The following is a 22,169-nucleotide window of genomic DNA, read 5'->3' on the forward strand; positions in this document are numbered from 1 at the left end:
TGTAGAGTAGACCTGGGGAAATAAAAGCTCCATAATGCTTTCATGTATTTGGCTTGAAGGAAGGTGCCTAATCAGGTGGCCTAAATGGTGGGGCAGTGGATTCATTCAAATGGACTTATTTGAGGAAATCCCAAAAAGTTGATTCTGTTGATCTGGATGCAGCGTTTTCAGTGAAAAAAACGTTTTGTCACTCATCCAAGTGACTTCTCCAGTCTCCAGAGACTTAAGAAGTTTGAAGAAGTCACTTGGATGAGTGACGTCTGCATCCAGATGAACAGAATCAATTTTTTGGCATGGTTTGCATCATGGTTCCTAGTTAATACTCATCCATCCTTCCATTCATTTTCTTCCACTTAGCCAGTTCTGGGTTGTATGGGGTAAGAGGTACACCCTGAACAGGTTGCCAGTCTGTAGGGCTAAGACAAGGAGACAGCCAACCCTTAACACTCACATTCAATCCTATGGCTAATTTAGAATCACCATTTAACCAAACTCCGTCACCCTTTCCTCCAGGAGAATGGTAATTTGAGGCCTTGGACAAAAAAGCTGCAGGGTATCTATCTTCCCTTTACCAGAGTCACTGTGTTTCACCCCTGATGGATTTGAAACACCAGTTTATACCTATCTCAAGAGAAGAAAGCTCATCTGAGACCACTGTCATGGCAGTAACTATTAAGGCACACACAAAGATCATATCTGGAAGGTGAACATTATTAACAGTTAAAGTGAGGGAAGACACGGAGGATACAGATGTCCACTGTGGCCCCTGTGATAGACTGGCGACCTGTCCATGCTGTAACCCGCCTCTCGCTCTGTGACATCTGGTCACAGCTTCCAGTTTACAAAAGAGATGGATCGATAGTTTGGCATCCAATGAACTTAGCTGTCAGTTTGTAGAAATCTACACAACACCATCCATGGCCTCAGCATGAGCAAAATGTTCTTTTGAGAAACAGGAATGACCTTGTTTGTACAGGTGAAGAGCTAAATTATTAGCTAATGATAGCAATAGCGATTTGAACTACAGAGACTAGCATTTTGTACCAGGATGTAAATATGTTATTTTCATAGCTAAAGACGTGAGACGGGGACAGAGTGTGTGCAGCCAGCCTCAGCTGGCTTTTGGAGGAGCTATAGTTTTTGGTAGGTCTGCACTGGCTTCATTTTTCTGCCATTCGGGTTGCTGCTTAGTTAAGAGCTCACTTTCACTGCTATCAGCTCTTTTTCAGTCTTTGCACTGCAATATCAGCTGACTGAAATCTCTGAGAACAGTGGTTTCTCACTGGGCATGGAAGCCACCCATTTTGTGTTTCAGAATGTGTTTACTTTATGATCCCTAAGGAGGAGTTTTGGACTTCAAATCCAAGTTGACAGTACAGCCTTTAAAACTACCAAGAATACAAATCACAACAAATCTCATTTTAATAACACTAATCAGCATGAACAATAATTGTACGTGTAACTGATAGGTTGCACTCACCCAATGACCTCCACACTACACAGTGCTGTTCAGAGCATCAATTGAACAAGCAACTGATGACTTTCAGTCTGTCAAACTTACAGTGTGGAACTTTGTATCTTCTGCCAGAAAGTACAAAGTTCATATTGTGACAACAGGATGTGAGTTGGGTCACACGAAATTCCCCAGGCTTATTGTAACACACTGTCCATAAAGGGACTGAGGGCTTTGACGAGCTGTCTGACCTATGATTTTCATGGCTGCCTGCCACTTTTAGTAATGTTGTTTTTTAAAGACACCAAGAAAATGTCAATAACCTTTTTGTTAAGAACTAGAACAATTTGATATACCAATAAAACAAAATAAACAGAATCTAAATTGGCTAAATTATTTATTTTGTGCACACATGCGCTTGGACCACCAGGACACCCAGATGATAGATACTCCCATGCCTGCTGAATTCATTCTGATATTCTGCAGCATATGTTTTAGAAAAGAAAATGCTGGTTATGCATTTTCACAGTCTTAACAGCAGCTACAGCAGGACTTTATGACGGTGATAGTTTTGAAATGGAACAAATTAAATGAAAGTATGTTGTTTGCAGTCCAGAATCTGAGTCATGGGCATCTGCGCTGCCTGGACAGAGGACAGCGATGACCTATATTAGAGTTTGGGTGGTGACAGCTCCTCGTGCCACTTTGAGCTCCCTGTTATAAAACTCCTGGATGGAAACACAGCTATCTTGACTCTCTGTTAAGTAAGAATGATGGATCTGGAGTTTAAGGAGAGAGAGAGATTGTGTGGAGGAGGGGCTGCAGGAAATGAACACACCAGGGAGAAGGGAGTAACACTGACTTTATGTTATTTGATGAAAGAGGAGGATTTGTTGTGCTGTGTGTGTGAGGGTAGGTTATATACAGGAGTGGGAGGGAGGAATGTGTGTGTATAGGAGAGAGAGAGAGAGAGGGAGAGAGAGAGAGAGAGAGGTTTCTTCTCAGTTGTTCCTCCTCTCAGTCTGACACCAGCAGTCTGCTTTTCCTCCTCGTCTGAGACTCCTGCAGGTAAGAAAAGCGACCAGACACTCTGACAAGATGTGACAGCGACTTTATGACAATCGACCGACTCTGCATCGTAATGCTGTACAAAAAAAAAGGAAAAGAAACGGTGAATGAAGGTAAAGAAAAAAGCAGCTGGCGGTGCGCTTGCAGAGACGTGCAGAGGCTGGAGAAGTTATTCACAAGTCGCCAACTCAGCAGTAGCTTTTTTTTTCTTTTGCAAACTTACCCCGGCAGCTATATCACCGCGCACGCTCTCACGCGCCGGCCTACTGCCCGACATTGCGTGCGTGTGCGCGCGTATGTGCTTTATCCGGAGTGCAGATGCATGCCAAGTTGATGCTCTGGCGTTGTAGACGTGGCTTCTTAAACCAATTCATTATAACAGCTGCATGAGTGCAGTGCGTGTTGATCAGCTGATTAGTGGTTGTTACTTGTTATGATTCACAGACACGGGCGCGCGCACACGCACGCAGGCACGCATTGGGGTGATGTTTGTTGGTAGAGTATGATGTAAGAGATTAATTTTTGTTCCCGTTTGATGATATTAAACCAGCTATAAAATCTGACTAATTGTTATTGCCTTTGTAGTTGCACAGCTTTCAGTAACTTTAAAACGTCTGTTGCACACTTTCTTTTCCTGCCATAAAGCAAGCTGAACGTGGGGCCTAATCAATTTGACAGCATGTTGCATAATAAAATAAGGCCAAGGGTGTGTCAGCCTGCTGTGTGCTTGCCCGAAATCTTCAAGTGTAACTCATGTTTCTGTTTATCCCCCTTAACATTTCTGCAGTATTTTCAAATTTTGCCAAAATGCAGAAACACACTGAATGGAAGGTTACCACATAGTCTTCAGTAAGGCAGGTCATTAATGTGGTCATTAGTTTTCAAAAACCTAAGCATGTAAATGTAGAACTTATTAAAGACAGGTGGAGATTTGATTCTGAAACTGTAACAAGCAATTTAGTAAGAACTGGCTGCATCCTCTGCCACGGAGATCTGTGACAAATGTTACGGTCATGCCAAGACGTGTTGCCAAAAGCCACAAAAGGATAACACATGGTGCTGGAGGAAATGTCACTTCATTTTTTGGAGACCATGATATTAATTATTAAAAATCAATCAATCAGTAAATAAATAAATATTCTTGCCAATCGGGTGAGTACTGGATGGGATATACCAGGTTAGACCAACGTGGAGGACCTCAAGTGGTACTTTTAGGGGCAAATCCTAAACAATACCTTTAAATGCACTCATGCATCAAACAATGTTGCTACCCATGCTCGACCCTCACCTTTGCCATTTACAATGATTGGCCTGAAGCCACATGATCACATTTCCAACCCATCCTTTGAAGCAGAATTGATATAACCTTGTTGGTGTTCATTTGTGTTGATATTCAGCTATCAGGGTGAAGGATGTGAGATATGCATCCTATACGTATGTGGTTGCATGCAGTCCTACAAAAAGCAACAGTGCTGGCCTGAAGGTGAGGATGGCATACATGGGTCAAAAGCTGATTGGTTTAATAGTGAGCCCCACAGACACTGCCCCCTGGTGATAGTTATTAGCTACAATATGTGGACATGGTCTGAAAAGCTATGCATAGGCGCTACGTAGGACACGCGCATGACACCATGATAGTCCCTCTAGTTGGTTCACTGATATGCATGTAGGCATTTGTACAGTATTTTTATATGGCACAAATATTGCTGAAGTTTTGACCTGTTCAGGCTGTTTTCATGAACACGCTGGAGCCCTGAACTGTTTTAGGACTTGTTAAGACAGAGGTACACACGTTCTCCTCCTGCCTGTGTTGGTCCTTTCTGGTAACTTTGGTTTTCGCTCACAGTGCAAACACATGCTTGTTACAGGTGAAATGCTAATTCTAAATGGATGTATCTGATATCCCCGTGTTGGTGTTGTTCCCATCATAATAATGTTGGTCCAGGATCAACATTGTAATTGTAATTTTTGTAATGTCATAACTTTGAGTTTTATATAAAACTCTCTTTAAGAACAAATGGTCAACATTTTAAGCATTTTCTTCATTCATTTATACAACGAACAAATATTTTATTTAGTTTGCTTTGTTGTTGGCCAAATGTAGGTTTGCTAGCGATAGCTTTTAAGTACGTTAGCTAACTTCTTGGCTGCTGCCAGTTAATCCTTGACCAGTGCTAGTGTCATAATATAAGAGCAACACCAACACAGATATCAGCTCATGCTTCTGAATGAGCCATAGGTGTGAGTGAGTGTCCTTGTCTCTGTGTTCAGTCCTACATTAGTGAGAACACATATGTTTCCTTCTGCACGCCACATGAGAGAAAGGACATCAGAATGACACGATTCTTCTCATTATCTAAGGTTTAGGTGCAAAAGCTGCTTCAGAAAACCCAAGAAGATGCATCTTTTCTTCATCTCGGTGCACAGCGGCTGGGCACTGCCTCCACTGACCAAAACCTATAATTTCAACAAGTGTTTCCTATCTTGGGACTGTAGAAATATTACTTCCTGTCACTAAGGGTTGGCTTTTTATAAGCTGACAGGTTGCCAGTCAGTCAAGCAGAGTGCCTGCTGAGCGCTTCCCTGTCCTGTGCACTGCGTTCCTGTGACACTGTAAAAATAAGCCACCCATTCAGGGACACTCTGGTAACTGGAGAGCAAATATACAGTAGCATGTGGGATTCTTTGAAGTCTGCAAAATATATATTTTTTGTGTCAACTGCAGTGAATCCACAGTTGACAGCTTTCCAAGAAAAAAATCCAAATAATCACTTGGATTTTCCACACCAGCTCAACGTTCCAACGTAAGCACTTTCAAGCTGCACCACTCATCCTCTTCTTATGGTTACTGCTTTGTGACAGAAATACAGCTTTAGTCTGGATTGTCTTTAAAAGGAACCGAAGGCCATTTCTTGTTGCATTTGCCGCAGAATATTGCCAAAATGACAGAAATACAAATTCATATGATAAATCTGAGCCTAATTTTTCAGACATGTTGGAGAACAGAGCAGAGATGCGTTGCGTGACATCTGACAGGCTGTAATAGCGAGGCAGATAATAACTGTTATATTTTACTATCACTAGTCAGATAAAAACGTTGGGGCAGCGCTCCAGTTATTTCATTTTTCTCACAGTCATGCGCCATCTGTCATCTCAAATCCTTTTAACATTCATCCATCACTGTAAAAACCTCAGGGAATCTCTCATCTGTCTCTTCCCTGTTTATTTCATTTCCTCAGTTTTCTCCTTTCTCACACAAACATTTCCTCTCGTTCTGTTATGCTTTTCCTTTTCAGAGGCGTTGCGTTTGAGGATGAAAATGAAATAGATAAGAGCGAATGAGAGGAAAAGGTGAAAAATGCAGACCAGACAAGCACATGCAGTTTTGTTTTTATGGCCTAAGAATACCACTCTCATGGGCTTCATTTCCTGCAGCAGCAGGCCTCTAATTCTATCAAATAAAGTTTTTTATTAAGACTTTTTTCAGAGACTTAGATGCTTCTCTGAGAAAACAGAAAATTACAACACATGTAAATGGCAAAATATTAGATCAATATTCAGATTTTTATTGATTAATTGTTGATGGACTATTTTCTGTTGCTGGTCATGTTAGGGAAAACGAGCACTCAAAGCACTTTATACAACATGTGTCCCCCTATGAGCTAGCACTTGGTGATGGTGGGAAGGAAAATCTCCCTTTTAACAGGAAGAAACCTTGAGCAGAACCAGGCTGAGGGAGGGGCACAATCTGCCATGACCGGTTGGGGCAGCAGAAAACAAAATGTGCTGAGATCCATCATGAGGGGTGCTCACTGTCCACCAGTCAGTTGGTCAGTGTTACATCCCCTGCTCCTTAGGGCTCACTGTAGAACCCAATGTAGACTAATCTTGAGATTTTTATTTAATATAACGTCAAAGTTTGTGTCTCTAGTTGTGTAAGGAAGCTCAAAGGAAAAGATTGTAGCATTCCCCTTTTAACCAGATGGATTTTATGGTCTTGTGTTTCTCAGTGGCTACAGTTTCGGGGTGGGAGGGTCTGGCTGACTCTGGGTTGTGCATCTTGGAAACATATGTACTCACGTTACCATAAAGCACTCTGGGTAAAGCATCAATCAAGTGTCATATTGTCTGTGCTATGGTTACTGTTACACAGGCACATAATGATGGACACATTTGGGTCTTTTTCTTCATAACCTTCAATTATGTAGTCAAGTTTCATTTGTAATGAACAGCTTTGAAACGATTCTCAACCAAAATATTAATTTTGTTTTATATTGTGATCAAAGTTCCAGCCTCAGAAAACTTTCTCACTCTTGTTTTTAGTCTATAGAAAGGCTTATATTTCACTTCTTGATCCTCTGGATACTATACGATAATCCTAAAATAACATAATCTGGTCTGTCAAGTTGACCTTAAGTTCTTACATTTCAAAATGCCAAACATACTTTTAAGAAGTAGTACGGTTTTTTACGGTTTTTGAATACTTCTTGCTGCAACTCTAAAACCACAGTGTCATGGTAAAATTGCATTGTAGTATATTACATCTTGTATAGATCACTAAATGTAGGTGCACAATGGCTAATAAGGGCTGCAAGAGAAACCTGAGAAATACTGTCAATATCATTGTCTCCTGAGAAGATGCAGTTACAGTCCAGATTTATAGACCAGATTTCCACAGGAATGTGAAAAATACGGCACACCAACAAACAACATAACTAACCAAAAAAATGTTGGTTTGGGGGCTGATCTTTTTTCACTTTCAAATTCCTCTTTATCAGAGAGTAAAAACACCATTATTATTATATGAGTCATAAAGTTGCATGCATCTGTAAACATCTGCCATCACTATGGCCTCATATGGACATACAGTTTAACATTGTCCTGGAGCATTACCATTATTTTGATTGCTTATTTCTTTTCTTTCCTTCCATCCTCAGGTTGAGACAGTCATGTTGTCGGGGTGTTTTGGGCTGCTGTTGCTCCTTGCCTTGGTTTGCTGTGTCCCCTCCCCCTCCAGGTCTCCTTCCAGACTCTGCAGACGATGCTGCGACCAGCAAGATTCTCCCGCAGCCACGGCTCAGTATCAAATGCCTGAAGTCCGAACTGTCATTAACATGACCATCCTCAAAGGTACCAGGGACTTGAAAAGCATCTGTTAAGCTCTGAAACACTGCTGATTACAGACTGCGTTCAGTTGATAATTGCAGCTTTGACGGTCAATCATGCAAATGATGCCATGATTGGAGAATCGTTGCTTGTTAATTTCCTAAAAAAATCATTCACTCTTCAAAGTGTGTACTACGAGGGCTCTATTTTAAGCTGCATTTACAAAGTCTGCGCTTTTCCTTTTCCAGGTGTGTGTGTGTGTGTGTGTGTGTGTGTGTGTGTGTGTGTGTGTGTACTCCTTAATCAGGAGAGTAATCACATATCTATAATAATGGAATAGAGCTACTAAGTGTAGCCATGCAGTGATGGCTAAGTGGAACTGAGAGTAAAATGAGAGATTGTCAGTGAAAAGGAAATTAGATACTCGCGCAACAGAAGGAATCTGGAACCACTTCAAAAATCAGCTGCTTTTTAACATTTTGTAAAGCAGCAGGCAGCCAAATACTAGTGACAATGGTGGCTTTTCACAGTATCTGTGGTAGGAAATGTATATCAGCATCAAAATATGAATGTATGCAAGGATTTCATTAAGGTGGAATGACATTTTGTTATAATAAATGCATCAGTCAACAAGCCAAAGCTCAAAGGCCAAACGAGGGAAGTTTGCAGTTTGTTAAAAAGCACGTCACAATAATATATACAGCTATAAACTGTATAGAAAAGTCTCCTGTCTTCTGCCACATAGAGGCCTCTCTGATAGATAGTCAGGAATCCAGGCAACATACTGACCATCACAGACTTCTTGGATATTCTGTTCGGTAACTGGGCAAATAATATTACTTTTAATACAGTTGCAAATATTTAATAAAAGCACCAACACCACAAACATCAAAGAGGTCCAGTTCACTGATTTGAACAGACCGAGGGGTATTGTTGCCAGCGTGCCAGCTGGATGGGTGGGTAGCATGAACACCCGACTTCGTATCTACTGAGGACCAGCACTGGTGGCTGCTAGTATTTTTTTATGTATCTTCCTCTAAACATGTTTGTTTCTGCAGTAAAGTTTGACATTTTAACTTGGAGTCTACATAAACAGACTGTTCCCTGTCTGTTACCTCTGACTTACATGGTACTGTGTTACTGGAGGTTACTAAGAGTCTTCATGGGGTTCAGAGTTTGAACCAATGGCAGGTTGACCATACATCCAATTCTGGACTGCATCTAACCTGAACCTGATATTCGTGCAATGAGTTTTAAGAAAATGGGCAACTTCATTTGAAATGGGCTGCAGGATACTCAGACTTGGTCTAAACTAAACTCAAAGATAATTACACTACAAAATGACCCATTTAGAGAGAGAAAAACAATGCTTGCCACAGTATAATTCACCAGGCTCTAGACTGCATTGCCAAATAAGCAGGCAGTTACTTTGGTGTCCCAGATTTTCAGTGGTCCAAAAAGTCCTAGGTTGTCTTGTTGCAATAGCTTCTACTAATACTTACCAATTACAGGGCAATATTAAAATAAATGTGAGAAACCTTAAAGCTTACCTGATCTTAAAGCTCTTTATCACAACCCACTTTCAACATTACAAATATTTCCGGGCAAATTGTTCCTACATTGTGTATTTTCTTTAAAAAACCAAAACCGTGGTTACTTCAATAACCACAAATTAACACCAGTAAACGTGGGCTCGGTTACACAGCTATAGACACACATCAAGCAGCACGTGGGGAAAAGGACCAACAAAACATGTCCTACTAACCTCAGGCCCACTTTAAATTAAAAAGAAGCAGATTAAATAAAACTTGGAAGTGGTCCAGTTTGACTCCTTAATCTGCCGTCCTATAAACACTGTGGATCCTGTGCTTACTACACCTGATTACACAGTCAAATCCATGACAGCTTGTTTGAGTTACTGTTACTGCAGGCAGTGAGGAAGGCCAACAGTGAAGACTTGGAGTGTCAGTGTTTGTGCATCTGTGTGGCTTTATCTGTGCGTGCACATACTAGTACATATATATACAATGAAGGTAAGAGAAAGAGGGGGAAGTGTTGTGAGAGAATCAGTGGGGTTAAAAAGTGGGAATCAGTGGGATTTCCCAATGCAAGAGATCGAGTTGGAGAGGGATTTGCAAGAACATGTGTGTTTAATATGCTAAGTCAGTCAGCCAACTCAGCCAGAGCGATCCAGATGATGTGTCATCACTCTGTTGCTTTATCTGTTGGTTCTTTGATTACCGGACATGCCAAGTCTGTTCTGACCCACGATCAGCCCGTAAACCAGTCCAACCATTGAACCACAAAAATGTCTCTGCTGGTCTATCATTAAGCTTCTCACATGCAAACACAGTTCAAGTGTTTTTGTGCCATGTCACAACTTTCCTCATCAAAGTCCAACTGTAATTTCATGGACCCAGTGGGGAGTCAAAATGTGAAGCAACTTTGCGTTGCACAGCAAGCAAACTGAACTAAGTGCATGATCAAAAATGCAGCAGTATGTGCTGTTGGTTTTACTCAAACAGTGTAACCATAGTCAGTAAGTCAATCTCAGTTTGCCAAATTTCTCAAAAGAAACACGAACCTTCAGTCACGGGCAAATCAGAATTTACACCCACACATTTTTCTTTAGTAGCATTACATTGAAAAGTTAATTTGGTGTCTTGATCCATCCTCAAAATCCCAGAAACCTGATTCTGTTCATCTGGACATTGTGTTTTTATTGGTAGAAACAAGGAGGGGGCCTAATGGTGCATTTTGAAACATCTTACAACTGCAGCATTTAACCAGCTCTCTGTGAATGGTACTCATGGCCATTCATCAAAGGTCACGACAATTTGCATATTAATGATCATAAAACTGAACTCACGGCCTATAATGTACTTTTTATAAGGTTGGGGAAACCTGCAGTCAACTGACACTGAAGAAATCACCTGGATGACTGACTGAAAATGCAACATTCAGGTGATTTCTTCAGTGTCAGTTGACTGCACTCTGGGAAAAAGTTCTGTTGTTCACCTTTAGGGCTGTGCATGGTGAATCGCCCACCTATATTAGCAAACGTTTGTATCCATATGTCACCAGCAGGACTCACAGGTCTTCTGATCAGGGCTTGTCACTCATCCTAACATATTAGCCATCATAATAATTACTTTGTGCCTCTGACGGCTTCTTCAAGGTCAAATAAGACCAAACTTTCATAAAATGTCTTTTATCTCTAAAACTATGCTTAAAAATCTGTTGCCTTAGTTTGTATTTGCAACATTTAGGTATTGTCTAAATACACGCTATAGTTTCCATCCAATTTGACCTCTGACCTTTCATGTCTGCCTTTCTGTCAAGTTGATTCCAAAATGCATGACTTTGGAGTTAAGACTTGGTGTCGTGCAATGTTGCTTAATTTTAGTAATAGGATCTTATGTTTGTTTCTATGAAACCCTGCAGTTTAACGTTTGCTGCTTTCAGTGTCAGTACTTTCAGTTCCCAAATTAACATGTTTATCTCAAATTTATCTTTTAAGTTGCTCAACTTGTGGGTCTTGATCCACTTTCGGACTCTAGATTCATCCCAAGTAAATCAAAAGCAAATAAAAAGAAGTGTTGCTTGATGTACTTGATACATGGAACAGCAGTGTCCACATTCCAGCTGCATAGTTGTAAAGAAAAGCAACAATACCATTGGCTAATTGGTGCTTTTTTAAGTGCATGTGACTCTCTTTGATAACAAGTTTATTGTTGCAGTCATTCTTGAATCTTTGCAGCAATTCTCATCTCTTTAACTTTCCACTTGTAACTGCTGTTACAATCTCCGCCCATACCGCCATGTATACTACTTTTGAGGCCTCGGGCCTGGGAAAGGAGCAACGTCTGTGATCTTTTTCCAGACATTCAGTGACTCATAACCATCTGATCGTAATATCCTAAACCTACAGTGTCATAGACCTATATTTGCCTACAAGAAGAGCAACAGCAAGTCTTAGTGATATTTAAAATACTATTCTATGTTGTATATAGTGTATGTATTAAAATGAGCACATGAAAGTTAGTAATTAAATTAAAACCCATGACGTAAAAGTGTATATTTCACACTTAGAACCATTTCCTTGTTTGCCATTATATTTTTTTATATTTTTATTTTTTGTTAAAAATAGGTTAAAAAAACATGTAAAGGTTTCCAAACCAAAGAAACAATGGGTTTTTTCTCATCTAAGTATTTTGCAACATGTAACAGTAACTGTGTATTATTGCCGGATAAGTCACTCACTGTAGGTCATTGTGACCAGATGTGCTGCTAAGCTACTGTTTGTGGAAACTGCTGTAACTCTGCTCGGGACGTTTTTGTTTGGACGCTGGTCACAGCTGGAGACGTCACTGTGGCTCTGTGGAGAGGATGAGCAGTGCTTACCTCTACAGGAAGTGTTGGTCATGGTTAAAGAGGGAAGCACTGTGGCTTCTTCCTGTGGGGTTTAGCGATCCCAGAGGTGTTTAACTCATAACCACAGTTTTAGTTGCCTAAAATAATGCAGAGCAAGCTCAGCAAGACTTCGCAAGAAAGTCATATTTACAGGTTTCTTTTTATCACCCTAAAACCTCAGAGCCTCTCAAAACTGACGAAACTATCATACACCAGTTTTTTTTCTAAAAGCTATAGTGTAATCTCTTTGTACAGGCACTACAGTATTTAGGAGAAAACCCAACCAATAATATGATCCCCAGTATCTTCCAAACAATTAACACCACTAGCCTGAACTCTTGATCATGAATTCTTGGCATGTGGTCCTAAACTTTTGATAAACAGCCTGTTTCCGTTTAAACGTTGTTTCTAATAAATTGCATGCTCAAAATATGTTTTGTCTCACTCCCATTTCTTCTTGTTGCATGTTGAAGCTCTGCTTGGAACCTTGTCAAGATCCAACAATGCAAAATATGATTTTCTGCCATTTTTCCAAGTGGTCTTAAATTTTTGATTGGGACAGTACAAGGCAGGATGGAGCCATAGTTTCATGTTGTTTACGCCAAGTTCTGACCATCTGAAAGTTGCATCAGAAATTGAGATTGAGATTCATCAGACCAGGCAACATTTTTTCAATCTTCTATTGACCAATTTTGGTGAGCCTGTGTCAAAAATTGTAGCCAAAAGCCCACACTGTAGTCCTTTGCTGCTGTAGCCATTCTGCTGCAAGGGAATGCACAACATGTCTGTTGTGCATTCAGAGAAGCATCTCTGCATTCCTTGGTTGTGATTAATGTTTTTTTGAGTTACTGTTGCCTTCTTATCAGCTCAAAGCTGTGTGGCCATTTCCCGCTGACCTCTGACATTAACAAGTCAGTTTCACCCAGAGAACTGCTGTTCACTGGATATTTTCTCTGTTTTGGACCATTCTCTGTAAACCCTACAGATGGTTGTTTTGGAAAATCCCAGAAGATCATCAGTTTCTGCAATAATCAGCCCATCTAGAACTAATGCCAGTTTTAGAGTCACGTAAATCATCTTTCTTCTCCATTCTGATTCTCAGTTTTAAACTCAGCAGGTTGTCTCGACCTACATTCCTAAATGCACTAGGCTTCCTCCATGTGACAGGCTGATTAGATATTTGCATTAACGAGCAGTTGAATAGGTGTAATGAAGCGGCCAGTCAGTATGTATGGCAGAAAATAGGGAGCACAAGTGCTTGCCTTTAGGCTTGTCAAGCCATCTTCGAATTGGCCTAGAATATTGCTGTAATAAAGTTGCATGTAGATCCTTGATGATAGATAGATTTGAGCCAACTCTGCTGTCAGCTGAAAGTGAAAATGGTCACCCACTTTTCATCCCATAATTTCAGTAAGCTGCACTGCTCCTAAATTAGCTTCTGTTTATGTATGCCTGAGCCTTTTCTTGGCTCACATCTTTTTACAGCTGTTCCACAGCGATATGGTGATGGCATGTAGGAAGGCTTACCGAATAAGCAGTGTCACTTGACATGCAAATGTACAATCAGCTCAAAAGTATTCTCTTGTGTTTCGGGAATAATAGCACCACTCAAAATGTTCGCTTAAATAGAGACATTTCAGTCAGTAGTCACAAAATCGCATTAATCATTTTTAGAGCTTGTTGTCACATCGCATTTAAATTTAAAATCAAGAGGACGTTTTGGTGGCGTGTGGTGGCAGCTTAGCAGAATCCACCAGGGAAGACAGATATAAACAAGAAAAGAGCAAATAAAAACTAGGAAAACATATCCAAGTAATTTTTTTAAAAACATATTTTAAGCTGAACATGCACCAATCAGGTGAAGTGATGAAGTGAATAAAACTGATTATCTTTTCACCTGCTAGTGGCTGGGATATATTAGGGAGCAAGAAAACATTGTGTTCTCACAGTTCATGTGCTTGATAGAAGGGCCATACTGCGATGACTTGGTCAGAGCATCTTCAAAATTGCAGCTCTTGTGTGGTGTTCCTGGTCTGCAGTGGTCAGTCTATCAATCTATCAAAAGTGTTCCAGCGACACGGTCGTGGGCAGCCAAGGCTCACTGATGCACGTGGGGAGCGAAGGCTGGTCCTTTTGATCCAATCCAACCGATGAGCTACTGTAGCTTAAAAATGTAATGCTGTTTTTGATAGAAAGATGTCAGTGCATCGCAGGCTGTTATGTAGAAGACTGTACAGCCACCAATCAGGGTGACCATGCTGACTCCTGGAAACAATTGGTATGTGAGCAACAGAACTGGATACCAGAGCAATGGAAGAAGATGACCTGGTCTCATGAATCACGTTTTCTTTTAAATCAAGCAGATGGCAGTGTGAGAGTGATGCACTATGGGAAGAAGACAAGCTGGCAGAGGCAGTGTGATGGGCAATGTTCTGCTGAGAAACCTTGTACCACCTACCTAAGCACTGCTACAGACCATGTATACCCTTTCATGGAAATGATGTTCCCTGATGACTGGAGGCTCATCCAGCAGGATAATGCTCCCTGCCACAAAGCAAAAGTTCTTCATGAATGGTTTGAGGAGCACAACAACGAGTTTGGGGTGTTGGCTTGAACTCCAAATTCCCCAGATCTCAATTTAATTGAGCGACTGTGTGATGTGCTGGACAAACAAGGCCAATCCACGGAGGTCGCACCTAGCAACTTCCAGGACATAAAGTGTCTGCTGCTAACATTTTGGCGCCAGATACCACAGCACACCTTCAGGAGTCTAGTGGAGTCCGTGCCTTGATGGGTCAGGGAAGATTTAGCAGCAAAAGGGGGGCCAACACAATATTAGACAGGTGGTGTTGTTATGTTATGACTGATTGGTGTATGAATTAAATGCACCAATCAGTTTGTATGGCCAAAAGGGAGGCAATTTGAAGGAAGCAAGGCTAGATGACCATTTTGATACCTTTGGATTGCACCAACCCCTACTTGTTCTTTTAAGGGAGATTTTATGAAACAGTGCGTCATCACGAAAGCTCCAAGTCAGTTTTAGAAGAATGATGCTCATTCCTCCAGTAGAGCTCATGTGCTGTCTCAGGGTGTCAGTAGTAGTAGTTCACCTTCAGATGCCTAGAACAGCAGCAGAAAAAGGAGAAATAAATGTGTTTAACTGAAATGATTACAGTTCCTTCTGGTCTTTGGCTGTGATTACTTCAAATTTAATGAGGCAGTAGATTCTGGAAACAAACTGCTTTTTACAGACATGCTGTCCTCACAAGGTCTACCCGAACATTTCGTCTTAAAGTCCATGAGGAGGTCAAGTTTAAAATAAGCACTACTTTGAATGAAAGAGTTCCTTTAGATTTATAAGCAGGATTTGAAATGTCAGATATAAAAGGTTTACTGGAATTTGTTGCTGCTTCTAGATTTGTAGCCACTATGAAAAAGTTCAGGCAGGTACTGTGCGCACAATAAAACGGAGACCTGAAAATGGAAGAGTTGAGAGAAAATCTTTGAATCCAACTAAATGCTGCACTTTGCTAAATGACAAGATCACTTTGAGTTCTTGGAAGAAAGAAACATCTGGTGCAGCCAGCTGGGAATAAATTAATGTGGTCTTGACATGCCTTTGCTATTAATGGGTACAGTGAGCACTAGTATATCTCACTTTGCAAAAGCTAACCTCTTCTTTATTAAAATGTCTGTTAAGAGCTTTACTTTTAACCCTGTTAAGCCAAGTGTATCACATTTGATACATGTGTTGAGCCTGTGAGTTTTTGAGACTTCTACTCATATAAAATCATTTATGAAATTTAAAAATGAAAGATTTCATCAGAAGGTTTACTAAACACTATATTTTCAAGAATATAGAATTTTCTTGCAATTATTTCATGGTTCAGGCTTTAAAGGGTTAAAATATTCAAACATGCAAGTCACGCATGTGGGTTTTCTGTCTTCCTCCCTGTTCACGTTTCATTTTGTCCCTTTAGGTGATAAAGGAGACAAAGGAGACAAAGGTACACCCGGAAAACCAGGTCTGGAGGGCTCTCCTGGCTACCGAGGCCCCATGGGCCCTAAAGGCAGCAAAGGCCAAGCAGGTGCACCCGGAGACGCCTGCAAGATCCCTCACTCTTCTTTCTCTGTGGGACGCCGCAAATCCCTGCACAGCCTGGACTACTACCAGGCGCTGGTGTTTGACACTGTGTTTGTCAACCTCTACGAGCACTTTAACATGTTCAAAGGCAAGTTCTACTGCTACGTGCCCGGGATCTACTTCTTCAACGTCAATATCCACACGTGGAACTTTAAGGAGACATACCTCCACCTGATGCACAACGACAAGGAGCAGGTGATCCTGTACGCTCAGCCCAGCGAGCGGTCCATCATGCAGAGTCAGAGCGTCATGCTGGATCTGGCTCTGAATGACGAGGTCTGGGTGCGGCTCTACAAAAGGGAGCGGGAGAACGCCATTTACAGCGACGACGTGGATGTTTACATCACCTTCAACGGATACCTGGTGGCTCCCAGCATCCAGTGAGGAGAAGGCAGGATGGAGAGGCTGTGTGGGTCCAATTACTAAGTCTTTTTCCCAGGGATGTTACTTTGTGCCAAGAAACAGGTACTTATTAGCGCACAAAACAATTTAGGTGCTTAAATATTCCTTTCAACCCAGAGAGGAAAATGCTGTTTTGTTAAATAAAGACGGCCCAAAATGCTTAAATCTAAACCTTAAAAAGAAAAAGGAAATAGGAGGCACAACTGGTACAGCATAGGGGAAAAAAGTTTAAATAATTACTTTGCACTAGAAATACTTTATCGTACAAAGATTTTACTTTTTGTGCCATTTCCCATGATCACCTGCTTTCAGGTACTTTTTAATCAGACGTCACACCAATTTTTCGGGAGTTTAAAATCTGTGCAATCAGTTTTATGTGACATTTATGGTGCGATGCCTCTTAGCAACATAGAATCTGTCAGAGTGAAATGTATTGTGGCAGTCGGCTATTCATTAAACAAATGTCCTCTTTCACAGAAGCAATTTAAAATGTCAGTTCATCCAAATTACAAAAATGTCCCACAGCCGCCACCATTCCACCATCTGTATGGAGCCATGCAGACATGGAAATGCTGAATCTAAAAGATCCACTGTCCTAATATAAAATGATTGCATACACATTAGGCAACTCCACGAAACACCAGCTAACAGACACAGGGTCGATTTTAAGCATTGCATATCCTCAGGTGCTTTACAGGAAATTATTACATTATGGAGGGACTTAAACACATTTGACTTCCAGGCTTTACACATTATACTGTAATTTACTCAAAGTATAATTTACTCACTGCAAGTAACCGAATACTTAAAATTACTTTACAGGTTTCTTGCAAAAGCCTGACTTGTTACCCTCTTATGTACCTGCCGGTAAATATAATTACATTGTAATTTCATATAAAATACATTGAATTACACCCTTAGTTGTGAGTTTTATTACAAAAATGCTACCAAATATTTGCAGAATTTTTGTGGAACAAATTCTACAGGGATGCACCCAAACACAAGACATCAGGTAAAAGTCCAAACATCCCAATCTTTAATGCAAAACACTGTCAGAGATCACACACGGGGAATCAGACAGCACAGCAAACCATCCAAATGAGGTGCAGGGAAAAGGCAAAGATCATGGAGCAGTTCAGAGGTCATGCATGAGAATGCAAAATACGAACATCGGGGACAAGGCACAGGGAAGATAAGCAATAATAAAACAAATACAAAAGAAATCAGAGTGGGTCGTTCAATCTCAAAAGAAGAAGAAAAATAATACAGATAAATATTTGCATACATCATAATTTGTTTGTCAAAACAAAACAAGCAGTTGTAATTATATTTACCTACAAATACTTAACGGCAGTAAGATCGCTGAGGTCGAGTCATTCTCATTCTCACTCCTTCACATTTCTTCTTTGCTAGTGAGCTCCAGCCCGTTTTTTTTTTCAAGTGGATCACAATGGCTGTGAGCATCTGCTCTCATACATAACGAAAATCATAATCCAACTCGAGTGCTTATATTTGCAGTGACGTGGCAGGAAAATATTGCACAACTGGATTTACATTATTGTCTTTTTGTAATTTTGGTGAGCTGACCACTTTCCCAGCATATGAAAATACATACGGTGCTTTTATCAAATGCAGGAATGTATTTGACAGTTATTGTTTATTGTTTTAGGGACTTGAGGCTGCAGAGCAGTTTATGTAAATGTCTGTAAATGAGCTTTCTATAATAGCTTTAATATGTTTTACCACTTAAGCTGTTGGGTCTGGACTGTGTATGTCTACGTGTGTTTGTTTATATAACATATAAAAACAGTATTCCCTTCACAAACCAAGTCTCTCCTCATTTGTATTAGTGAGCAACAAAAGGGCTTGTAGTTTTATATCAAATGAAGAGCTCTATACTGTGTCAAGATTCAAAAGAGCTTTTTTGTGTGTTAACAATTCTGGAAGATTTTCCTCACCTGTCTTATTCTCTTCATGTTGCACCCTCCAGATTAGTGGTTGGCCACTCAACCTTATGAGGGGAATGACACTTGTGATCAAGTCTGAAAACTGGCCAGATTTGCAAAATAAACAAACAAACTAGCAAACAAAAAGCCATCTCAAACTCTGAGAGACAGCGGATGAGTCCACAGCATGCCAGCTCCATCTGTTTGGCCATATATCTCCCATTAGCTGTAATGCCGTCCTCAGGGAGGCTCGGGGAGGAAAGGCAGACTGCAGCACTGTAAATACTTTAAGCCTTCGATGAAGATCTGAAAACTGTGATGGGAAACAAAGCAGGACAGCTTTCCTGGATCATCAGCCCAGACTAGTGGAGGCTGTTCCAACATGCACAGCAGGCAAGCTGTTAGTTCAAATGAGTCCTTTAGGGGTTTAATTTGGTTTGGTTTAGCTTTTCCTACTATGTTTTGCTATTACAGACAGAATATTTACGTGCAAATAAATGGGTCAAAATATATATTTGAGTAAAAGATACTCTTTACATCAAAGGCGATTAAATGCACCATTAGAGAGAGAAATAAATCAGCAGTGAACCAGTGGCAAAACCAGCAAAACTATTGGCAATAAGAAGTCTAATGGGAAAAGCTTTACACATAGTGTGTAAACTGGCTCACTATGTTGCCCATTAACAACAACAGCACTTAAAATAAATACTCTCACAGTCGGTTAAAGCGATAAGCTCAATTAACTTCAAGTTTACAGGATTCATGAAAACAACCGTCCGGTTCAGGCTGTTTCAACTAATCCCATTAAACTTAAACAATGAACAAGCAACTGAGACACATTTTCCTTCCAATTATCCCCGATGAGTGAAAAACACCAGCTATCACTGCAGTAATGAAATTCTCATTTTGCGTCTGGCAGCATTCTTCAGGTAGAAAGGTGGGCTACAGATTCATTTAGATGATCTATAATAATCATCGCACACAGTACAAACTCCACTTTACCCCCTGCTCTTTGAAGCACCTGAAGACTATTACAAACTAACCAGTTATCGGACTCATCTCGGACGGGGTTGAGTCTGCCCACAGCAGGGGTGTCAAACTCCAGGCCTCGAGGGCTGGCGTCCTGCTGGTTTTAGATCTCACCCTGGGTCAACACACCTGAATCAAATGATTAGTTCATTACCAGGCCTCTGGGGAACTTCAGGACATGTTGAGGAGGTAATTTAGCCATTTGAATCAGCTGTGTTGGATCAAGGACGCATCTAAAAGCTGCAGGACACCGGCTCTCAAGGCCTGTGGCCCAACAGGATGGAGGCTGAACGTCTGGTGTGCTGAATGCCCAGAAGACAGTGGAGATTACTGTGGACTTCAGGAAGCACGCAGCCCCACTCCCCCCCATCATCCTGACTGCCACCCTCATCACCACTGTGGACTCATTCCACTTCCATGGTACCACCATCACACAGAACGTCAAGTGGGAGCCCACCATCACCTCCGTCATAAAGAAAGCCCAGCAGAGGATGTACTTCCTGAGGCAGCTGAAGAAATTCAACCTGCCGGCCCAGACGATGATGCAATTCTACATTTTTTTGTAAACAGAGTTTTTGGTTGACTCAGTGACTCCAAGGTGCCCAGGTCCTGTGACTGTAAAACAAGCCCAAACCATCACCTCTCCACCATTGTGCTGATAGTTGGTGTGAGGTGTTTGCGTTGATCTGTGGTGTTTAGATTTCATCAAGTGTGTGCATTATGGCCAAATATCGCCACTTGGTCCAAATGTCCAAAGTGGAGACATGCAAAAGACATTGTTCTTCTAGAAGAACTTTGCAAACTAAAGAGCGTAGAGCTGAGACGTAACTCTTGGTTTGTTTGTTTTTTCAGTTTCTGTGAGCACTGCACAGCCTGACCTTAGGCTGAATTTGCTGGTACCATGAGAGACATTCAAAATAAACAGATGATGCTAAAAACACCCTGTGTTGTGAAAATCCATGAAAAAGCAGCAGTGGCTTCTAATTTCCACACCTGTGAGCAATTTGGAGGATGGATCTTTGTGTGTTTTGGCAGTTGTAGATGATGCTAACTGCTTCAGCTCAATTTGAGTCATTTAATGACATCAATGACTTCATTTATTGCATACAAGAATTACACCAGTCCTCAGTGGAGAGGAAAATAGTACCATTTTGTGTAAAGTTGTAAAAAAAAAAAAAAGACAAAGAAGAGAGCTACTCATTAGATATCGTCATCCATTTTTATTTGTTTGCGCTCAAATAATAATCAAAAAGAAAAAAAATTCCCATATAACGTAAATCCGTTGATGAACTGCTTCTGTCACGGCTGATGTTGGTTCCCTAGATGAAACTTTTTTTTATGCTGACAGACTTAGAAGAAATAAACCACTGAAGGCTGGAAAAATCCACAAACCAGCGTAATAAGAACCACCTGAAGAGCAAAGTGAGTTGGAACCAGGCCCAAAGATGCTGGAAATAGTTAATCTATAAAAAAAAAAAAAAAAAGCAAAGGACATAAAAAATGGGGCTTGTTATCAGTATGAGTGTATCATTTCTGAAGCCTTGAGCATTCCTGTGTCTTAGTCGTTCTGCAGTTATGTAACAGGCAAAGCAAAAGGAAGTCAGTGTGTGGAGCCGGTGTGGTGGAGGACAAGGTTTTGATAAATGTTATGAGACTGTGAAGACAGGTTAAAGACAGTTTTATTTAAGTTGTGGCATTTGAAGGCTGAGCCTGAGGCTAACAGCTGTTTTCAGGGCTGATTGAACTGCAGTCTGTTCCCCCTGTAGATTAGAAACAGGAAACAGGGCCGAGTGCTGAGGCAGGGCTCACCTAATTACAAACACATGACCTCTGACCACACTCATCTGTCACAAGGAGATGGGAAAGAAAGAGGAGCTGGAAGGAGGAAAAGGAAACAAGGCAGAAGCAAGGAGCCTCATGGAAAGAAAATAATAATAATTAACTGGACGTTGAAAAAAAATAAGTATGGATCAAAAGACAGCCCAGTTCCTGACAGATTCTTGAAATCACAAAATTACAGCTCACTGAAACAGAAAACCCCAGGATATAAATCTCGAAAATGTAGAATTTCTAGCTCTACAATCCACCACTGCAGCATAAATAGAGCAGACAGGAAGGCATGCTGACAGAGCCAACTGCCCTTTCATACTCACTCCAAAGTAAGCAACATAATTTCAGAGTGGCCGAGAGTTATGCCGCTTGTAGATGGAGTGTGCACGCAATACCAGTGAGCTACAGAGTGTCAGTGTGTGCGTGTGCTCCTTAACGGAGACACATTGAGGTCATTCAGAGTCTCACGTTGGCAACAGTCTGCAGCTGCATTTGCTTTTTGTTACTGACAGATGGAAGTAAAGGAATCACCCAAAAAACAAGTGCCTCAGCAGGTTTATGTTGGTGGGCTTTAGCATAAACACGTGAGAATAAATACAGAAAGAAACAATAATTTACAAACTTTCCACTGTTTGCTAGCTGGTTTGTGCTTGTTTTGCTTTACAGTCATGGTTACGGTCATAGGGAGGAAACTTTTTTTTCAATAATAATGTACAAAGACTGCAAAAAGGGGGGGAAAGTGCAACATATAAAATTATGTAGGACATTACAAATGCTT

General features: G+C 40.9%; 1 protein-coding gene across 2 annotated transcripts; it reads left to right on the top strand.

Moving 5' to 3' along the window:
* The first annotated feature begins 2,366 nt into the window (after positions 1-2,366).
* On the top strand, positions 2,367-18,023 carry c1qtnf6b (C1q and TNF related 6b). Of its 2 annotated transcripts, none has more exons than XM_005939432.3 (3): positions 2,367-2,521; positions 7,459-7,651; positions 16,021-18,023. In XM_005939432.3, exons 2-3 carry the CDS (start codon positions 7,471-7,473, stop codon positions 16,566-16,568), a joined length of 729 nt encoding a protein of 242 aa, XP_005939494.1. In that variant the 5' UTR covers positions 2,367-2,521; positions 7,459-7,470; the 3' UTR covers positions 16,569-18,023. The 2 variants fall into 2 exon arrangements, with proteins under 2 accessions (XP_005939494.1, XP_042083336.1); XM_042227402.1 differs by having other exon boundaries at positions 2,521-2,634.
* The last annotated feature ends 4,146 nt before the right edge of the window (positions 18,024-22,169 follow it).

This window comes from Haplochromis burtoni, unplaced genomic scaffold (genome assembly GCF_018398535.1).
Source record: "Haplochromis burtoni strain Fernald_Lab_line unplaced genomic scaffold, NCSU_Asbu1 Contig_258, whole genome shotgun sequence".
NCBI lineage: Eukaryota > Metazoa > Chordata > Actinopteri > Cichliformes > Cichlidae > Haplochromis > Haplochromis burtoni.